Below are 18,686 nucleotides of genomic sequence, written 5' to 3'. Positions count from 1 at the left end.
ACAAGCCTTCTTGTTCCAACTTCCTAACTCTTGTCTCTTTGGTGCTCAGCTTACACTACAACAGTTTTTTTTAAACTTTGCTTTTCAAAAGGAATTGAATAGAGTGTGTTCAAGAGAGCATTTTTCAGCCCCAGAAGCAAATATCTTAGTTATGCCCTCAAATTAGTAGTTACAAGTTGGAGCTGAGGCAATTCTCATGTTCCTATAGGTGTCCATTGGGGTGCATGACATTTTACAGCTGATATATTCTGACGAATCAGAGAAATGCTGTATTTTTTAAAAGGCATGATTCTGTCTGTATACTCAATTTAAAAATGGAAGGCTATTCCAAGCACAGAATGAGATTCCAGTCTGGACAGCAACTGCTGAAGACCATTTCCTTTAGATTGTGGAGGAGTATAGGAGATAAAGCTGACTTTATTACCTTTTTTATCTCCTCCAGTCTGCTTTTTGACCCCATAGATGCACAGAGAGAAACTTTGATCGACAACATACCTTGGGTTTGAAGGCGATTAACTTTAGAACCATCTCAACGGTGAAAAGGCCAGTGAACAGCATGTTGAGGATGTTCATTGCTTGTTTGAAGAGGATACTTTGACCATAGTGCTGAAAACAAATCCCCAAGAACTAATTATTCCAATTTGCACTCTGAAAAGTGGATTGTTTTCTCCTTTTATCAGTTCTCTCTCTCATCTTCTGTTTCACTTCTAATTTCTTCGGATTTCTTTATAATTTAATGAATTAAGCATTAAAAATCTATTTCATTTCAGAAACAGCTGTGATATGGAGAACATGTTTTTTTAACACAATATCATGGGCTATCCAGTTGAAATATGATGTGATTTTATCCTATATCTAAATAATAAAAAAAGAAAGGCCATGTCCTCAGAGCAGGCAGTGTTTGACTTGTGATTTGGCCACTTTGCAACTGTTCAGAATTATGGCAGACCCACCAAAATGGGACTTTCAACCCAGGTCTGTGGTTGCAACAGTTTAGACCTCCTTCACAGTCATGTGTCCAAACTTCGGGCACTCGGCAACATGGCCACATTTATGGCCATTTGCAGTGTGTTGTGGTCACATGACTGCATTATATGATGGTTTTTCTTCCGTGTTTTAGCAAAATGCATACATAGCAAACTATTAGTTTGCTTATTACAGCATTCACTTTACGACCACCTGGATTGCTTAATGAATGCAACAAAAACATAAAAACAAGTTGGGTTATGTGACCAATCCATTTTATGAGTATCACGACGTATGACTATAATGAACAGACTCCATTACAGTCATATATAGAGGCGTATCTGTGTTATACTTGTGACCTGTCCTCAAAGTTATGACTGCTGCTTCCCCCATCACATGATTACTTTTCAGGCTTTTGGCAACCAGCTTGCATTTACCATTGGTTGCAACATTCTGTGGTCATGTTGCTGCAATTTGTAAATTTTTTTGCTATTTTCTGGCTGAAAAATGGCAAAAAATAGCCACTGGATATGCTGGATTCATTTAACAACAAGATTTTTTTAATGACACCATCATTACAACATAGTGACTCACTTTACAATTATTGTAAAAAATTTCTGTGTGTATATGTGTATGTGTACGTATGTATGCACAATTTAAATTAAAAATAATTTAACATTTTTATTGTTTCTGTATTTTGTACTTAGGAAATACACTTGCTTTAAAAAGGGGATGCAGTTGGTACAATTTAATCTGCTTTTGCAGAATGGGACAAATTAATATTTTTAGATAATTTTAGCTCTCTCACAAAATTCTTCTTGGTTTTAATAATGTACTTCTTTTCCCTTGATAATGAAAGAAACCACAGGAACTGTGCAATTTCTAGATCATGAATATTGTAGAGAACTCAATATTAACTATGATATTGTAAGACTTTCTTGGGCTGTATCCTGCACTGAATTCTATTCCAAAAACGTGTCTCAGAATGCATGGGATAAAGACATTGGACTTGCCATTCCAGTGTTTAAAGCAAGCAATGCCATTTCCTGAGATAATATGGCAGCTGCAGTAGTTAGCCAGGTGAAGATACATTTGTTTTAAAGATTTATTTGAAGTATCTTTGCCGAATTATTTCTGAAGCTTTGCACAGCCTAGTATTTTCTAACTTCCCACCTACCTGCATGGCCAGGCAGATGGTGTTCAGCAAGATGAGGACGAACATCAGGTATTCAAAATAGGTGGAGTTCACCACATACCATACTTTATATTGGTACTGGTTTTTGGGGATATATCTTCGCAGGGGACGGGCTTTCAGGGCATATTCTACACATTGACGCTATTAAGAGAAAGCAGCAGGTTAGAAAAATAAATTCTACAAGTATATGATTGTTTAGCTTGGTCAGAAATATTTATTATAAACATTCTAGCTTTAGGACAGGGGTCTTCAAACTTGACAGCTTGAAGACTTGTGGACTTCAACCCCCAAAATTCTTCCTTCAGTAATGTTAGCTTGGGAATTCTGGGAGTTGAAGTCCACAAGCCTTAAACTTGCCAAGTTTGAAGACCCTTGCTTTAGGAGAAATCATTTTCTAATGGTAAGTCTTGGGGTGCCTTAATGACCAGCACATTGTTTTGGGCCCAAAATTTTGTGTAGTATAGACCATTTTGTGAGAAACAGCTGGTCAGAGCGATTGTACCTCAGGAAAGGTCATGTAATTTTGAGAATTCCATCTAATATGATCTATGATGACTAGAAATTCTAGAAGTTGCAGTCTTAAAATCTTATGAAATCTAATAACCTTTAATATTGCAATATTACAATTATTTACTTTGAATAAACCACTGTTCTCAGCAGTACTGGTCTGTTAATACTTATCAAAATATGACATGAAGACTCTAAAATATATCATTGCCACAGGAACAAGGACTTGCTATCTTCCAAGAGGTCCCTACTGAATCTGACAGTTTTATTTCAGTGATGAAATTTACATTATTATACAAGCAATGGCACAATGCACATATAACAGGGGAGGAGCTTGCATTGTGATGCCTGTTTTATCAGGCGTCACCCTATATCTTTCTTTAATTTTTCTATGAAGATAATGAAATATTTTAATAGTGTATGGATGGGTAATGTTTTTCAGCAGTCAGCAGGTCTACCACAATTCCTTAAGTTTTGTAGTAGGGTAGTACTACTCTTACCTTGCATTCTAATAATAAATATTTAGTTGGATATTTGAATTGTATCTTGCAGGATTTTAAGAGCCACATAATGGAATTACCTGGTTCTTGTCAAGCTCACAGTTCTTATATTCCTGTTCTCCTTGCTCTTGAAATGTGACGATGACGAAACCAACAAAGATGTTCATCATGAAGAAAGCAATGATGATGATATAAATAATGAAGAAAATTGAGATCTCCACCCTGTGGTTATAGATGGGCCCCACATCTTCCATATGGGAATCGATAGATCGATACAGCAGTCTGGAAACAAAACAAAACAAAAAGGAAATAGAAATTAATACTTTCAAACAACCTAATTGGCAGGCCTATTTTTAAAGATCCTTTTTGAGCATGAAAGCACAAGAAAACAGCCTTCTGAATGTGCCATTTGAAAGTTTCCAGATTTCCAGATATTCAGTCTTGTGACTATGTCAGAAATGAGACAGTAAAATGAAATGAAACATTATTTTCTAAAGAACTTTTGAAACAGGTTGTAAGTTAGCACATAATAACCCATGGAAATATTGACTGACAAGTCAAGTTAAACATGTCCATTTAAATGCTGAAAAAGGCAAACTATTTTGTATCCATAAAATATAAAGAAATAATGTCTTATATACTCACTCTGGCCATCCTTCAAAGGTTGAAACAGTGAAAAGGGCCATCATAGCTGTTAGGACATTGTCAAAATCGAATTTGCTATTCTCCCAGCTTCGGGCCTGAATCATTGGTTGAGACACTTCTCCATCCTTGTAAGTGATAAAATTGCCCCTATGAGGAAAAGGAAATTAAGGGGGATTGGGGGAAATAGACACAAAAGAAAATTCCTCGACAGTGGTTGACATGGAAGAAAGGTCAGACAAACAATCATGAACTCACTTGCATTCTGCTTCTGTTTGCTTGGAGCTATCAGTGCAGCTGTACAGTTTGCCCTGGAGGAGGATGAAGGAGAAGAAGAATTTAATTATAGAGCAGAACACAGAGTTATGCTTTCATTACTGCCTCATGAAGAAAAAATGTGCTTTCTTCTCTCTTCATCTATTGCTGTTTAAAGTTTTATCAGCTTGAATGATATGAGCAGCCTTACTGCATTCTGTATGGATCATAGTCTATGTTGCCAAAAATTGTACTTCTGAACTTTAGCTATAAAATTTCATTCAAGGCAACACACATGCAACAAAGAGTCAAACTGGGGTAGGAATAAGTATTTTATCATACGGTTATTTTGTAACTCAGAATTCCTTCTATTAAAAAGTTATTTTTAATGTTTATATGATTTTAGCAGATGTCTGAATCAAAGAAAGATTAGTTATCAACAAAACAGGTTTCCAGCCATTTTCCAATTTATTTCAACTATGCAAATCCACCAAAATGTCAACTAGATTTGGCATGTACATTACATAAATATACTGAAGATTTTCCCTTTATCAGAATGGGTATGAGGGAAAGGGAATAGGTTGAGAGGGAAGGGAAAGTTTAAGAAACCTGTGATTTGAAGGAGCTGATATGTTTCTCAAAAACAAGAAGATGAAAAGCTTACATAACAAAACACAACATTTGCAATGATAAAAGAGTGTGGAAAAGATGCAGATACATCAATCATTTTGATGTAAACTAAATTTAGTTCATTTTTCTTTGCTCATATTTTATATGCTTAATTTCTTTAGCTTATAAATTCTAGCTCTTTTCATGTACTTTGTGTAACTTTCCTTAGTCCAAATGGAAAAAATGTATCCTGTATGTCCTCGACTTACAACCACAATTGACCCTCAGATTTCCATTGCTAAGTATGACAGTTGTTAAGTGAGTTGTGCCCCATTTTATGACTTTTTTTGCCACAGTTGTTAAGCAAATCACTGGAGTTGTTAAGTGAATCACACGGTTGTTAAATGAATCTGGCTTCCCCCCCATTGACTGCTTGTTGGAGGCTGGGAATGTTACAAATGGTGATCACATGACCCCAGACAGTGCAGCTATCATAAATACATGCCAGTTCCCATGTGCCTGAATTTTGATCATGTGATCATTGAGATGCTGCAATCATTGTTAAGTGTGAAAACAGGTCATAAGTCACTTTTTGCAGTGCTACTGTAACTTCAAATGATCACTAAGTGACCGGTTACAAGTGAAGGACTATCTGTAATTGTGATTACAGTAAGCATAAAAAAGATAAAAGGGTAAGAATCATATAGTGATATATTGCATGCGAAAGGACAATATTATTGACTTGGTATAAAATGATATATTATTAAACAAAGAGGATTTTGAAAGAAACAGAAAAATCATAGCAATTCTCTATGTTAGGGAAAATGTTTAGTGTACTCAGAACACTGGAGTACACTCAAACACTATATACTATTATTATATGAATTATTATTCATATAATGAAATGAAGAATACTTAATCTAAGATCTTATGAATCTAACTGAAATGTTCTGAGTTTTCATACTTCACCTGTACCATTATTGCTGATACTGCAAAAGTAGTTTTCAGATAGAAAATACAGTGAAGGCAGCTCATTGCTAGCAAAAGCTTCCACTTTTTTTCAAACCCATATTCCAATTACTTTCAATAACAGCCACAATATTAATATCTACCCTGTGTGTACACCTGATTAACTTTGTAGGTTGTGAGATCCATATGGCGGGCTTTCCAGCTTCTGGAATTATCCCTAGCTTCAGGAAAAGTTCATTCATGTGTGAACTGAATGCACTGAGAGAACAGCTGGGTTGATTCTCCTTGTCTTCACTATTCAACAAAATTCAGAGAAGTTCCCACATCCATCCAGCTGCAAACATAAAATCTTCCCTCAAATTATCATCAAATGTGGCACAAGGCCCCAAATCACATTCAAGTAGTATTTGGGGCTACTTTTTCAGAGAATTACAGTGACAGTGAACATATTCAAAAGTTGAACACCCTTAGTTACTCCCTGAGAGTACATTATGAACTAAAGTGCCCAGTAGCTCTCTCAAATTAAACAAGTTGGTTACTTTAATCTTTTGTGATGATCATTCTAGAAAAAAGGTAGAGCCCCCCACCCAAGGCAGTTTTTCTTTTTGTCTTCTCCCAAACTCTTCCAAACAGTTCCATTGGATTGTCATGCTTTTGACCTTCAATGAATAAGCGAGAAAGAGATCCCATGACATACCTTGAACAACTGAACTCCAATGCAGGCAAACATGAACTGCAACAAAGTGGTCACGATCACAATATTCCCTATGGTTCGTATAGCTACAAATACGCATTGAACCACATGCTGCAAATAAAAATCAGAAATAAAAGCAAGTTGAATTTTTCACTTTTGAGTCGTTTAAGTCAGTGGTTCCCAAACTTTTTCAGTCCACTGCCCCCTTGGTGCTACAAACTCATCCTCATTGCCCCCCCCACCCAGGGGTGGGATTCAAATTTCTTAACAACCAGTTCTGTGGGCGTGGCCTAATTTGCAGGTGTGGCTTGGTGGTTACGTGACTGGGTGGGTGTGGCTTGCTGTGTGGGCATGGCTTGGTGGTCATGTGACTGGGTGGTCATGGCCAGGTGGCCATGTGACTGGCAAACCAAATACAAGTGGTCCTCGCTTCATGGCCGGTTGCTTAGCAAGTGTTCTAATTTATGACTGACTTCCCCAGAGCTACTTGACCTGTTTTGGGAGTTTTGACAGCCATGCACGCGCGCGTGCGCGCACATACACACAGATACACACACACACACACACAAACACGCTCCCTTCTAACCCTGCTGGAGCAGGTGGTTGGACTAGATATCTCATTCACTTTGTCCTCCATCTCTTTCTCTCTTTCATTCTTTCTTTTTCTTTCTGTCCCTTCCACCCCCTCTTTCTTTGTTTACCCCTTTTCTTCCTTTTTTCTCCCTCATTTTTCTTTCCTTTTTTTCCTTTTCTTTCTTATCTCTTCCTACTCTCTCTTTCCCTCTCTCTTTCTCTCCCTCCCTCCCTCCCTCCATTTATCCCATTCACTTTCTCCTCCCTCTTTCTTTCTTTCTTTCTTTCTTTCTTTCTTTCTTTCTTTCTTTCTTTCTTTCTTTCTTTCTTTCTTTTTCTTTCTCTTTCTTGCTTTCCTTCCTTCCTTCTTTCTTTCTTTGTCACTTCCATCCCCCCGCTTTCTTTGTCTATCCCTTTTCCTCCTTTCTCTTCCTTTCTCTCCCTTTTTCTTTTTTTCCCTTTTCTTTCCTCACTTTCTTGTCTCTTCCACTCTCTCTTTCTCTTACTTTCTCTTTCTCCCTCTTTCTCTCTCCCTTCCCTTCCTCCTTCACTCTCTCCTCCTAAGCTAGGAGAACTACCTGAAACACACACACACACACACACACACTTCCAACAAGGTAGTCATCAGGCAGTATTTCTCATGACGAGTTTCCCAGAGTCCCAGGAACAATTGTCCATTCATGCCTGGTCTCATGTTACCCAGAAAAGCCAGCAGGCAAGCCTTCTGGCTCCAACAAAGGGGTCGCAGGTGGGACTTCCACTTCTCCCTCTTTTGGGGAAAGGGCTGGGAACTTCAAGCGAAGCTGTAGCCTCGCCCACTGCAGGAGCTCCAGGAGAAGTGAGCTGCAGGAAAGATGAACCAGCCCACCCTGACTGGCTCACCAGTCAGGGCAGACCTGTCGCTACTCTCCCTGCTAGCCCGCATCTTGTCAGCTGCTGGGCCTTGCAGGTCGCAGCTGCTGAGGGGGAATGCGGGAGGCAACCAGGAAGCATGAGGCTTATGCCACCTGTATCGGTCCTCTGAGTGTTTTAGCTGAGTGTGGGCCACCGCCATGTAAGCTCCATGGGTAGAAGATCCACTCTCGCGAGGCTTGATTCGCATTATTCTCACAGCGGTGGCCCGCATTCAGCCAAAGCGTGCAGGCTGGAGGGCGGCAGAAGAAAGGGGCGGCAGGCAAGGTAGTAGGCAAGCCTCTTAGCGCCCCCCTGCCGCTCCCCTTGCCTCTTAGCGCCCCCTAAGTCATCCCACTGCCCCCAGGGGGCAGTACTGTCCACTTTGGGAACCACTGGTTTAAGTACTATTATTGTTGTCACTGAGCCATCTTATACATCTGTGCAGTACCACTGAGAAGGCAAAAATCTACAGGCTATTTAGACTGTTTTGGGAAGCAGAAAAGAGTAAGAGCATCATTTCATCATAAATGTCTCACAATAGATAAAACTGCCCACTTTCTAAAAACTTTATCAGCTTTTTATCATTTGTATCCACGGTGAAAAAACTAAACAACAGTACCTTCTAAGGTAGTGATTTTGCGGGGAAGAGGACCTAGAACTTAAATGAACATGTTGCCTTTGTTTAGATAACAAATGGCCACCCTTAAGCTGTACTGGAGCCCATAAAGATTTTTGAATGAGACAGTATTAGAGAAAATCTGTACCCTCAGGTAGCATTGCCAGGCCTATGCTGTACTTCGCTCAGAATTGCCTTTCACATTTTACAAACAATTTACAAACAACACCTAAGAGTCACCAGTTCATTTAGATGAAATGGGTGGTGTAGAAATTTGATAAATAAATACGAATATGGATCACTGCATCGAAGAGAAATTTCCTGTCCCAGAGCATTTGCAAGTCAAATAATTTAATACCAATTCATAAGCAATTTATATTGGCTCCAATCCAATATTATCCCAGAAAAAAAAAAGGGACAGACTATTTTTTGCTATAAACATGAATGACATTTATATATAGGAAGATAAATAGAATTGTACACTTTGGGGCTCTTATTACCTTGAAGACAGGAAAAAAAAAATCACCTGCTGTTAACAAGGAATCCTGCCTATCCGAACAAAGCAGATGGACTGAATCACTGCCTTTATATTCCTTGCCTAGCACTAGAAAAGACCCCAAGCTGATTCATTCAGAGAAGTAGCATAAAGCGAGAGAGCATTTCATCTTTCATGGACTGGTAACAGTTTTCTACCTTTAAACCCTTCGCTCTGTTGATTGCCCGCAGTGGTCTGAGGACTCTCAAAACACGTAATATCTTCACTACATTGATTGCGCTGGACCTGGAGAAGAACATTGAAGATCAGGATTTACCACCATTCTAGGCATTATCTATGAGCTGAAAATTATATAGTGAAATAGACATGATTGAGCACAGAAAGCCAATATTATAGTATGTTTACTAATTCATATGCTTTCAAATAAAATGTACAAGACATATGGAAGAAGATTTGTAAAAGTGTCGTATATCTTTCCTTGGAATGTTTCTATGGAGTTACTTAAAAACTGTAATATAAAGCATCTTTACGTTAGTTAAAAGTATATTTAATCTTTTCATAGGAAAACATATTTAGAATGCCTTCAACTTAATAATTTATATATAATTTTATTGTAATACCTTAATAATAAAATGTTTATTGGCCTGTCAGCAGAGATTTTATTCTTTTTACCACTGCATGCCCACGTTAGGTTTTGAGGTTTTTGTTTTAAAAGTATGTATATTATTCTAAATATATACATGAATTCTGCTCATAGAGTCTTTCTACTACATGCTGTTGTTATTATTACTATTATTATCTCTTTTATTCATTAAACATGAAACTCAGTCAACTGAACATTAAAAAATGCATCACAAATACCAGTGACTGGTGCTAATGGTTGATACGGGTTGCTGCCAGCGTCCTAGGTATCAACCAAGTATCTTCTTAAAATATACGATGTTCTGAGTAGTGCAGTTTTTTTGCAGTTCCACTGGTGTTATTGTAGGAATAATAATAATAATAATAATAATAATAATAATAATAATAATAATAATAATAATAATAATAGTTGTTGTCGTCGTCATCATCATCATCATCATCATCATCATCATCATCAAAAAACAACAACTATGCTGGGTTTCATATCACGAATCACTAGACGAACACTTCCCAAGCGTTTGGGACTGCGTGATGTATCGGCAGATTATGTGAGCAGATCCCAGTAAGGTGGCCTTCTGCAGCTGACCAGAGGTGATTTTGTCAGTGCCAATTGTTTTTAAGTGCTTGCCTAGGTCTTTAGGCATAGCACCCAGTGTGCTGAGTACCACTGGAACCACCTGCACTGGTTTATGCCAGAGTCCCTGCAGTTCGATTTTCAAGTCCTGATACCTGGTGATTTTTTCAAGTTGTTTCTCGTCGATTCTGCTGTCACCAGGTATGACAATGTCGATGATCCATACTTTTTTCTTCTCCACAATCGTGATATCTGAGGTGTGTTTCAAAACTTTGTCAGTCTGTTCAGAAGTCCCATAGCAGTTTTGCATGCTCATTTTTGACCACTTTTTCAGGCTTATTATTATTATTATTATTATTATTATTATTATTATTATTATTAGTAGTAGTAGTAGTAGTAGTAGTAGTAGTAATCTATTATCTATTATAGTTTAGATGCTGCATCTAAGACTCTAAAGGGCATCTTTAGAGCTCTCTAAAGGGAGCTGTTAGGGACAGGTGTATTAAGCTGTATATGACCAAGAGGGAAGAATGACAAGGCAATCTGCCGAATGAACAGCAGACAAAGAGTAATTAGAAAAAGGATGCCAGACAAGGGCTCTCAGAAGCATTTCACCAAATTACTAATTCAGAAAAGACCAACTCTACAGTTATTTGTTTTCTGAAAGATTTTTTCAACATACAACTTGGCTCTGTTAAACCCAATTCCCAGCACGGGCAGAACTTCCTGGCCAATTGCAAAGAAGCTCAAAGTCACTGGAAGGGCTAGATTAATGTGCTGAAGAAGCTGGCTTTGGGAGCGTTGTATTCTTTGTAAGAGGCTGAACTCTTCTTTCTTTCGGCTATTTACCACAGCAGCCTGACAGTTTTCAGACTGTGTGAACTTAAAAAAAAAGTTGTACTAGCTTTATGAATCAGATTAATTATGTGTCTTTATTGAAGTTTTGGATTTCACTATAAACCATACTGTCTGCTCTTAATTAGGAATCCATGTGTCATAGTTCGCTTATATTCTTTTTTTCTTCCTTGCCCATACTTTCATACACTTTCTGCCTCCTTGGCCAAACATGTGACATCATCTTTTTCTTTTTTAGTTCCCTAATATATGCCTGGCACTCTGCTGACCAAATAATTCACTTCTCTCAACATTATGATCAAGTAATACCCTCTTTAAATTCCCATACTGATTTATTCTAGCCTTCAAACTTTTCCATAACTTGATCTTACATTTCTTATCCTATCACACCAATGTCCTGATATTGTCCTGCTCATAAACAATTCTCAACTTTATATCAATCTCAGCCATACAAAATTCTCCTATTTTAAACTACTCAGTGCTTTTCCCCATTGCTGTGTGTGCTTGGTGTTAATGTGTTATATTGAACACCAATACAACACTGCTTCTGTTTTCTTCAAATCTGTTCTCAAACCCTATGATGCTTTAAGTTCTTCCTCCTAATTCATATTGTGACTAAGGCTTAACATAAATCAAATGCAGGAAGGAGCAAAGACACACACACACACACACACACAGAGAGAGAGAGAGAGAGAGAGAGAGAGATGGAAGAAGAAGAAGAAGAAGAAGAAGAAGAAGAAGAAGAAGAAGAAGAAGAAGAAGAAGAAGAAGAAGAAGAAGAAGAAGAAGAAGAAGAAGAAGAAGAAGAAGAAGAAGAAGAAGAAGAAGAAGAAGAAGAAGAAGAAGAAGAAGAAGAAGAGGAGATACCATTTGCAGGGAGAACCTTCATCTAGCTTGTGCCACAATTGTGTCTACCTTTCCCTGATCCAACACTCTTCCTTACTATCTATATAACATATGATAGTTGGAAAGATGCGATAGCTTACTCACTGGATCCCGAAGGAGATGAGAGAAACGCTAACCACCAGCAAGTCCAGGATGTTGAAATAGTTCCTGCAGAAGGAGCCTTTGTGAAGGAAAGCCCCATAAGCAGTCATCTATAGGTAACCAAGATTTTACTGTTAGCAAATGCTATTTTCAGAGCAACCAAAAGGAGGGTAAAGGAGAAAAGCTCTATACATTTTAGCACAAAGTTTCACATGAAGAAGGCAAAGAGGAGTAAATGTATTTTTCAGAAAAGCGCATGCTAGAAAAACTTGCTAGTAGCATCTGATCCAACTAAGGATAGGCTGTTTGCAGCTTGCTGTTTATTGCCTTTCGAATACACTTTTCTTTTTGTTAGCTTTCAATGTGACATTCATTCTAGAATTTTGTAAAATGTACTTTCCCATACGATTATTATTTAAATGGAAACTCTTTTTTTCATAAATCTCCTTTAATGAAAATTAGTCTGGAGATCTCAATAGGAAGGACCTTTTCATAGTGCTACCAGATCCATATTCTTTAAAGTTTTAGAAGTGTCATCATCCTGCTTAATTTCTCAGACCGAATTGAAGATTATATCTCTGCTGCTTTCTTACCAACAGGCATGGTTTTGATCAATACAGTTTAGTCTGCTATTATATTGGTTCTACAACATGAGTGATCTAGGTGTCCATGCAAGAACCTGAGGTTTGATTTTTATTATCAGTGATAACGTTGATATATCTGAATCAACATTTGCAATCACTTATAAAATCTAAATGTACTATTAACTAGATTATAGCAGTTCCTGCATGGATTTTTTTTTTTTACCAGCAAGACTCTCTTCCAAGAAAATAAAAAATTGTGTAATTCAAAATCTTGGGTCTGTTTTTAATGGCTTAGAATATCAAAGAATGCCTTCTCCATATGAACCCTCAAGGACTTCAGTAGTTTTTGTGAAGTGAGGCTGTTAGTGGCTTTGTGAAATGTGTTCCCCAAGGACACACACTTGGCACGTATGTTGCTGCTTTTTTTGACATCAGGCCGAAACATTCCTTTTCCCAGGCATTTCATTATTTTTAGTCCCTTTGATCCTAATGTGCATACATCACACTGGGATAGTATTTTTTTTATATTTTTCCTGTGCCACAATAATAACTTACTTAACTGTTTTGTCTGTTTGCTTTGCATTTATTTAATAGACTAAGACAATACAAATGTCAATCCTGTGATTTGATTTGATTTTGAAATGTTTATAAAATAATTAGGCTTGGCTAATCTAATTAAGTTTCTTTTTGCAGATATACCTAGTTGCTACAAGAAAAGTATTACCTGCACACGGGATTTGAGCATGACTCCTTAAATGTTTCAGACCTGAAAATGTCTTCTAATCAGGATACTTATTTTAATTTTTTATTAAATTTAAAATACTGATTGGAATACGAGGAACAAACAACCATAGTTGCATCTTCAATTCTTGCAGCCAACCCGGAATACACTGCATTAAAATTTTGTAATTTTCTGATAGTCTTTATCTGCTAAAGATGATATATATTTAAGGCTACAGCTTTTGAATCAGAGCAATGAAACCACTGGATTAAAAAAAAATCCACATAAAACTGATTAAAAATTAACATTTAAGATTCTCCATATCACTGAAAGATAAATAAGTCAGTCACAACTGGGGAATGGAGGGTCTTAAAGGCACTGGATATTTTTTACAATAAATTTTGACATGAATGTGTGATGGACAAGAACAGGATACAAAAGAGTAGAAAATGCTGAGTATAAATTAAGAGAAAAATATTTTCTGCTATTTAGAAATACATGTTTAGAGATCATGGGGATTTGCTTTCTAGATATAACACCCAATTATTTACTGAATTGAATAAAGTGATATAGTAAGCCCAGAAGTAATTATATAAAGACTTAATTATATTTTTCCAAAGAAACAAATGTCAAATTTCTAAGAAAAAAAATGGCACCACACAAAACTCAAACGATAGTTTGGTTCCTACATATCTTCGGATCCCCAAGTCAAAATCAAACAAAACACACTAAGCATTAGTGGTGTGTGTACAGTTCATTTTATAAACAAGGCAAAGAGAGCCTGGGTGCATTCTCAATTAACATTACTCATATTAACATGTATTAATAGTTTCAGCTTATGTCCAATCCTTTACAGGAGAAACCTGAAGCAAACTTTAGTTCCAGATGGAAAGAGAGAGTTGGAAAGAGATCTATTTTGCAAGGATTTTCTCTATTTATAGGACATTTTTAAAAAGCATCAAACACAAATTATACTCAGCTCTGATTGAAAATTTCAAGATTAATCAGATTAGTTTTTCTCAGATTGGATATTGTGTAGACAGGCCATTTATGTTCTTGTATTTAACTAAAACAAAGCCTAGATTTTTCTACTCAAATAGTTTATTTTTAAAATGAGAGTTTTCTTAGATGGCCAGGAAGGCTATAATGTTGGTGATGATTTTTTTTCTGGACAATATCTCTTTTTTCTTTTTTGGTGTGAAGGAAAGCTTGTCTTAAATTTAAGCCTTTTTTCCTTTAAAGTATGTATGTAATTGTAATTCTGACCTTAACCTAGATCTTTAATTAACTGTAGAGCAATATTACTTTGTCATAGTTATAAATTTTATATAGGTTGGTGGAAAGGTTAACACTTTACCAAGTAATGTTGAAAGGCATTCTTGGGTGCTCCAATATTAGTAGTAACAATGAATACAGATAGCCCTCAATTTAGGATTACAACTGAACCAAAAATTTCTGTTCTGCCTGTGAATGTTTCAATACACTCTCACGTAGTCTCCTGTATGTACATTTCTCTTGGGAAATCACATAGATATACACAAATCTTCACAATTGGAAGAGGTTTGGAATACCAACAGATGCTACAAGCTTGGACTAAGATGATGTTGTCTTACCCGTGGAGCGATAGCAGGAGTACCCCTTTTCTACTGTCTATAAGGTTTAATGTTCCTCTTAATTTTTTCTAAGAGAAGATTATTGGCAGAAATAAACAGGGAACAAGGCATCATTTGAAGCTTTTGTTTTGTAGCATTTGGGGCACATTGTAGCTCTGTGAAAGTTTAAGGGGAATTGCCCTTAGTGGATATACTATGTGGAATTCAGAACTAGTTATCTGTGCTCTTCGGTATATGAGAGCAAAGTTACAAGATTGAAGGAAATGTGATCTTTTAAACATTGATGCGTTGATATTATGGAAGAACAATACTGAAAGGTGATGTAATCTTCAGTGGCTGTGTTGACAGGTTATCTATCTCATTTTATCTGGCCACAGCTTACTTACTTAACTCAGTTTTCTGGTCTTAGATGTCATGCTGGATTATAAATTTCTCATCCAGGTTAGAATCAACAACACCAAAAGATTAAAAGGTGATGCTGTAAGTTTGGTTTCAGTATGTCGGAAGAAACTCAATCAGGGGTTTCCTTTCTAGACTTTCTTCTGGTTAGTCTCCAACATTTTAAACAATCTAAAATTACCAAAGTGGCATAATTTATCAACCAGTTACCATGGCCTGATAGGGATTTAATAATTTCCTCCACCTTTTCATTTTTTGCAGTTTCGAGGTGGCTAATGTGTGCTCCTATTTCAATAGATGTATGCTGCATTGGCTATTTCAGCCACTGTAATTTAACATAGTAGGCCACATTTAATATAATTCCATTTTTGACAAGTGTATTGAGGGAGTTTTTGATTCATTTGTATTTGCTCACACTAGCAAATTGCTAGGAATTCCTGGTCTATTTGGTGGAAATTCCACTCCCTAAAGTCAATTTAGCACAAGACATAAAAAAGAAATTGTACTCTAAATAGTCTGACTTATGTCAGACCCCATGTTGCCTGAGTTCATAATGACAAGTTATAATGTGGGTTTTTAAAATTTTGTTTTGTTCTGTTTTAGGTTAAGAGTGATATAAGGATATTAGGAGAGCTTATCACAAAGAGTCCTTTTTTGTGTGGTACGTGGTTATTGCTTCCTGAAATGAAAACATGTAGTGTTCCAGGCCATTTATTGTTCCCTGAGCTTCCTGGATAATTTGGTTGCTATATACCAAGCACTAACAGGTGTACTAACAAATGAGACTGTAGTATTTACAATGGATTAGTTTCTAAAACATGCACAATCACAACTGAGCGACAAAGGACACCTATCTACAGAGAAAACACTTCCGATTTAAAGCAGTAGAAAATGACAAAGCAGAAAGCAAGAGGGAGCACAGAAGGCTCACATTGGTTACCTTAAGAATAATTTCTAATGTAAAGATACTAGTGAAGACATAATCTGCATTGCCTAGGATCTGAAAAATAAGCACAGTTGGGTTAGTGATCACTGAGCATGGCCAAAACACAAACAGGAGTGTGGGTTAGCAACAGAGAGCAGCAGAAAATTAGTGGGCTTACAAGTGAGAAGCTAATGGAAGAGGAGATGGGACTTTACCTTCAGGGCAATTTCAATGGTGAAAATGACAGTAAAAAATATATCAAAATAAAAGAGAACCTGTAAAACAAAAGGGAAGGGGTGCAGGGAGAAGGAAGGTATGTGAGTGAATGCTGTAAAACTAAATTACAATATCAAGTCAAAATGAATAGCTACGTTAAGGAGCTGAGTTGGTGAGTGACTGCAACTTTTTAATGAAAGCAACAATCAACCTAAAAGCAAGAAATGTAAATAAGTTTTCTTTGTTCATTATTTTGTCACATCTGCTTTCATGAGAAAGCAAAGTACTATTTCTGTCAAACAGTATTTTGTAAATTAAACTCCTGGCCAGAAAATTTAAATTTAAAATGTATGCTTCCTCCCTCCCTCCCCAAGAACTATTATATGTATGTAACTCTGTTTTATTATCAAGGGAAACAAAGTCAATTTTGAAAGCCAAGTTGCCTAAGACTTATTGGATGATCCTATACTGTTATAAAGCTACACCTTGAGTTTTTGTTTTTGTTTTAAGTGGTCCTAACTATTAGCTATCATTCAAATCAGTGAGACTTACTCTGGGGTTACCATAATTAAGATTAGGCTGCAAAGTAGTTCCATCCAATCCTCAAATAGGGATAGATTTGATTGTATGTAAACAAAATGCCAAAGTAGATCTGAGTTAGATTTGTTCCCTGAATGTTGTTCATTATAATGTCAAATATACAACATTCTGTTCCTTTTAACTTTATAGTTAGTCTGATTAAACTTCACAGGTTTAATGTCTCTGAGGGAAGAACAGAAACTCATCATTTCACAAAGAAAAGCTGATTGGATGGAACATATTTAAAGATATGTGAAGTTGTTAAACAATGCCGGAAGAAAGAGGTTTTCACCCAATTGAGTTTTCTTCCTCACTTTTAAGCTTTATCAACAAAATTCTATGCCAGCATAATTAAACATGACCGGATTAATGCTCAGTTTAGCTTAGCACAATGTAGTTTTTGAGCTATTTTGTTGAGTTCACAACAATAGTTCTTAATTACTTTATTTTAAAAAGATTGGAAGTGGCTCTATTTTTGAGAATTCAATAAATGGATGGTAAATAACAAATTAAATAGCTGGACAATATAATTTTACATCATTACAAAAATTAAACAATACAGGTCAAGACCCTGCAGTTTCAATTACTCATATGTAATGCCTATGAATTTAGAAACACTTCAAGACAACAGTAAAAAAAGCCTGAAACAATATATGATCATACAAAATTTGCAGCTGCTTCTCTTCCTGGAATGGGATGTTACAGGTGCTTAGGGGGCTCTCTTGAACTGAAAATAATTTAAAGGATATGTCTAGTGCATAAAAAAAATGTGTGTTGAACAGAAATTATTATAAAACATCCACAAAAACCAAATCTCACTTGCTGACTGATAACCAGATGATTATTCGGTTTTAAAACATATTAAAATCAAAATAAATCCCCATTTGATGAAAAGAGAATGTTTGAAGAACTGGCCACACTGTTGAACAATTTGGAAAATATCACATTGGAGTATAGATTTGATAAGAATATTAAAGAAATCTTACCCAAAATCTGCTATGGAATCTACTTCATGTATATAGCAGGAAAAGCCTGCATAATTGAATAATCTTTCCCCTCGTGTGCTCATTTTCCAGCATATCAATATTAATGAATCAATTAATTTGTATGTGTATGTATAGGAATCATCCATCACGTACATTTTAACCTGCTGATACCACTTTGCAGAGACGGTATAATTCAATATTCTGGTAGTAGGAATGAACAAAGCCTTATATATTGGGAAGTTAAGAGAATTTGGACTAGAGCCAAATTCTGCATTTTGAGTCTTCCTATGCTAATACCGAGCACAGGTGTTTTCTTCAGAGCTCTGATTGACTATTGATGGATGCATAGAACTTTCCAGCTTCCCATTAATTTTAGTGTAGAGATCAGCTGCCTTACTAATATTTCTGGACACTTTTACATAGCATCAAAGTATTGGTAGCTTTTTAATTTACAAACCTGTTTCAACTGACAAAATAACTAAACTGTTAAATTGCAACTGCAACTGTTAAATGTTATGATTCTTTAGAGCAGTGTTTCTCAACCTCAGCCACTTTAAGATGTGTGGACTTAAGTCCCAGCAGTCCCCAGCCAGCCTGAAGAAACACAGCTTTGGGGGAGTATTTTTCCAGAGGAGTAAAAATTGAAATTATGCTTAAAAGTGGGAGAAATCTTGCCCCTTGTTTTTATG

At 36.5% G+C, this 18,686-nt stretch overlaps 1 protein-coding gene and 1 long non-coding RNA gene across 12 annotated transcripts in view; one reads left to right on the top strand and one right to left on the bottom strand.

Annotated features, from left to right (window-relative positions):
- LOC148125668 (uncharacterized) overlaps positions 1–9,380 on the top strand; it is a 99,544-nt gene extending 90,164 nt beyond the window's left edge. Inside the window, exon 3 of one of the 2 annotated variants that reach the window (XR_015743917.1) lies at positions 9,147–9,380. This is a non-coding gene — a long non-coding RNA (uncharacterized LOC148125668). Of the gene's footprint in view, positions 1–3,220; positions 3,295–9,146 lie in introns of those variants that run through there. The other variant, XR_015743918.1, reaches the window with a different exon arrangement.
- Positions 1–18,686, bottom strand: part of CACNA1C (calcium voltage-gated channel subunit alpha1 C) — a 424,790-nt gene that overhangs the window by 78,006 nt on the left and 328,098 nt on the right. For all 10 annotated transcript variants that reach the window (XM_087935069.1, XM_087935074.1, XM_087935071.1 and 7 more), the window contains 9 exons: positions 16,232–16,291; positions 11,978–12,084; positions 9,114–9,201; positions 6,341–6,448; positions 4,069–4,121; positions 3,814–3,960; positions 3,249–3,450; positions 2,144–2,302; positions 496–606 (listed from right to left, as the gene is read on the bottom strand). In XM_087935069.1, the coding sequence (XP_087791195.1) occupies positions 496–606; positions 2,144–2,302; positions 3,249–3,450; positions 3,814–3,960; positions 4,069–4,121; positions 6,341–6,448; positions 9,114–9,201; positions 11,978–12,084; positions 16,232–16,291 (1,035 nt within the window). The remainder of the gene's footprint in view (positions 1–495; positions 607–2,143; positions 2,303–3,248; positions 3,451–3,813; positions 3,961–4,068; positions 4,122–6,340; positions 6,449–9,113; positions 9,202–11,977; positions 12,085–16,231; positions 16,292–18,686) is intronic.

Source organism: Pseudonaja textilis, chromosome 5, assembly GCF_049901715.1.
Source record: "Pseudonaja textilis isolate UNSWEBS1 chromosome 5, rPseTex1.2, whole genome shotgun sequence".
NCBI classification, from domain to species: domain Eukaryota; kingdom Metazoa; phylum Chordata; class Lepidosauria; order Squamata; family Elapidae; genus Pseudonaja; species Pseudonaja textilis.
Note: the sequence above shows the minus strand (reverse complement) of the source record. Positions and strands in the feature narration are given on the sequence as shown.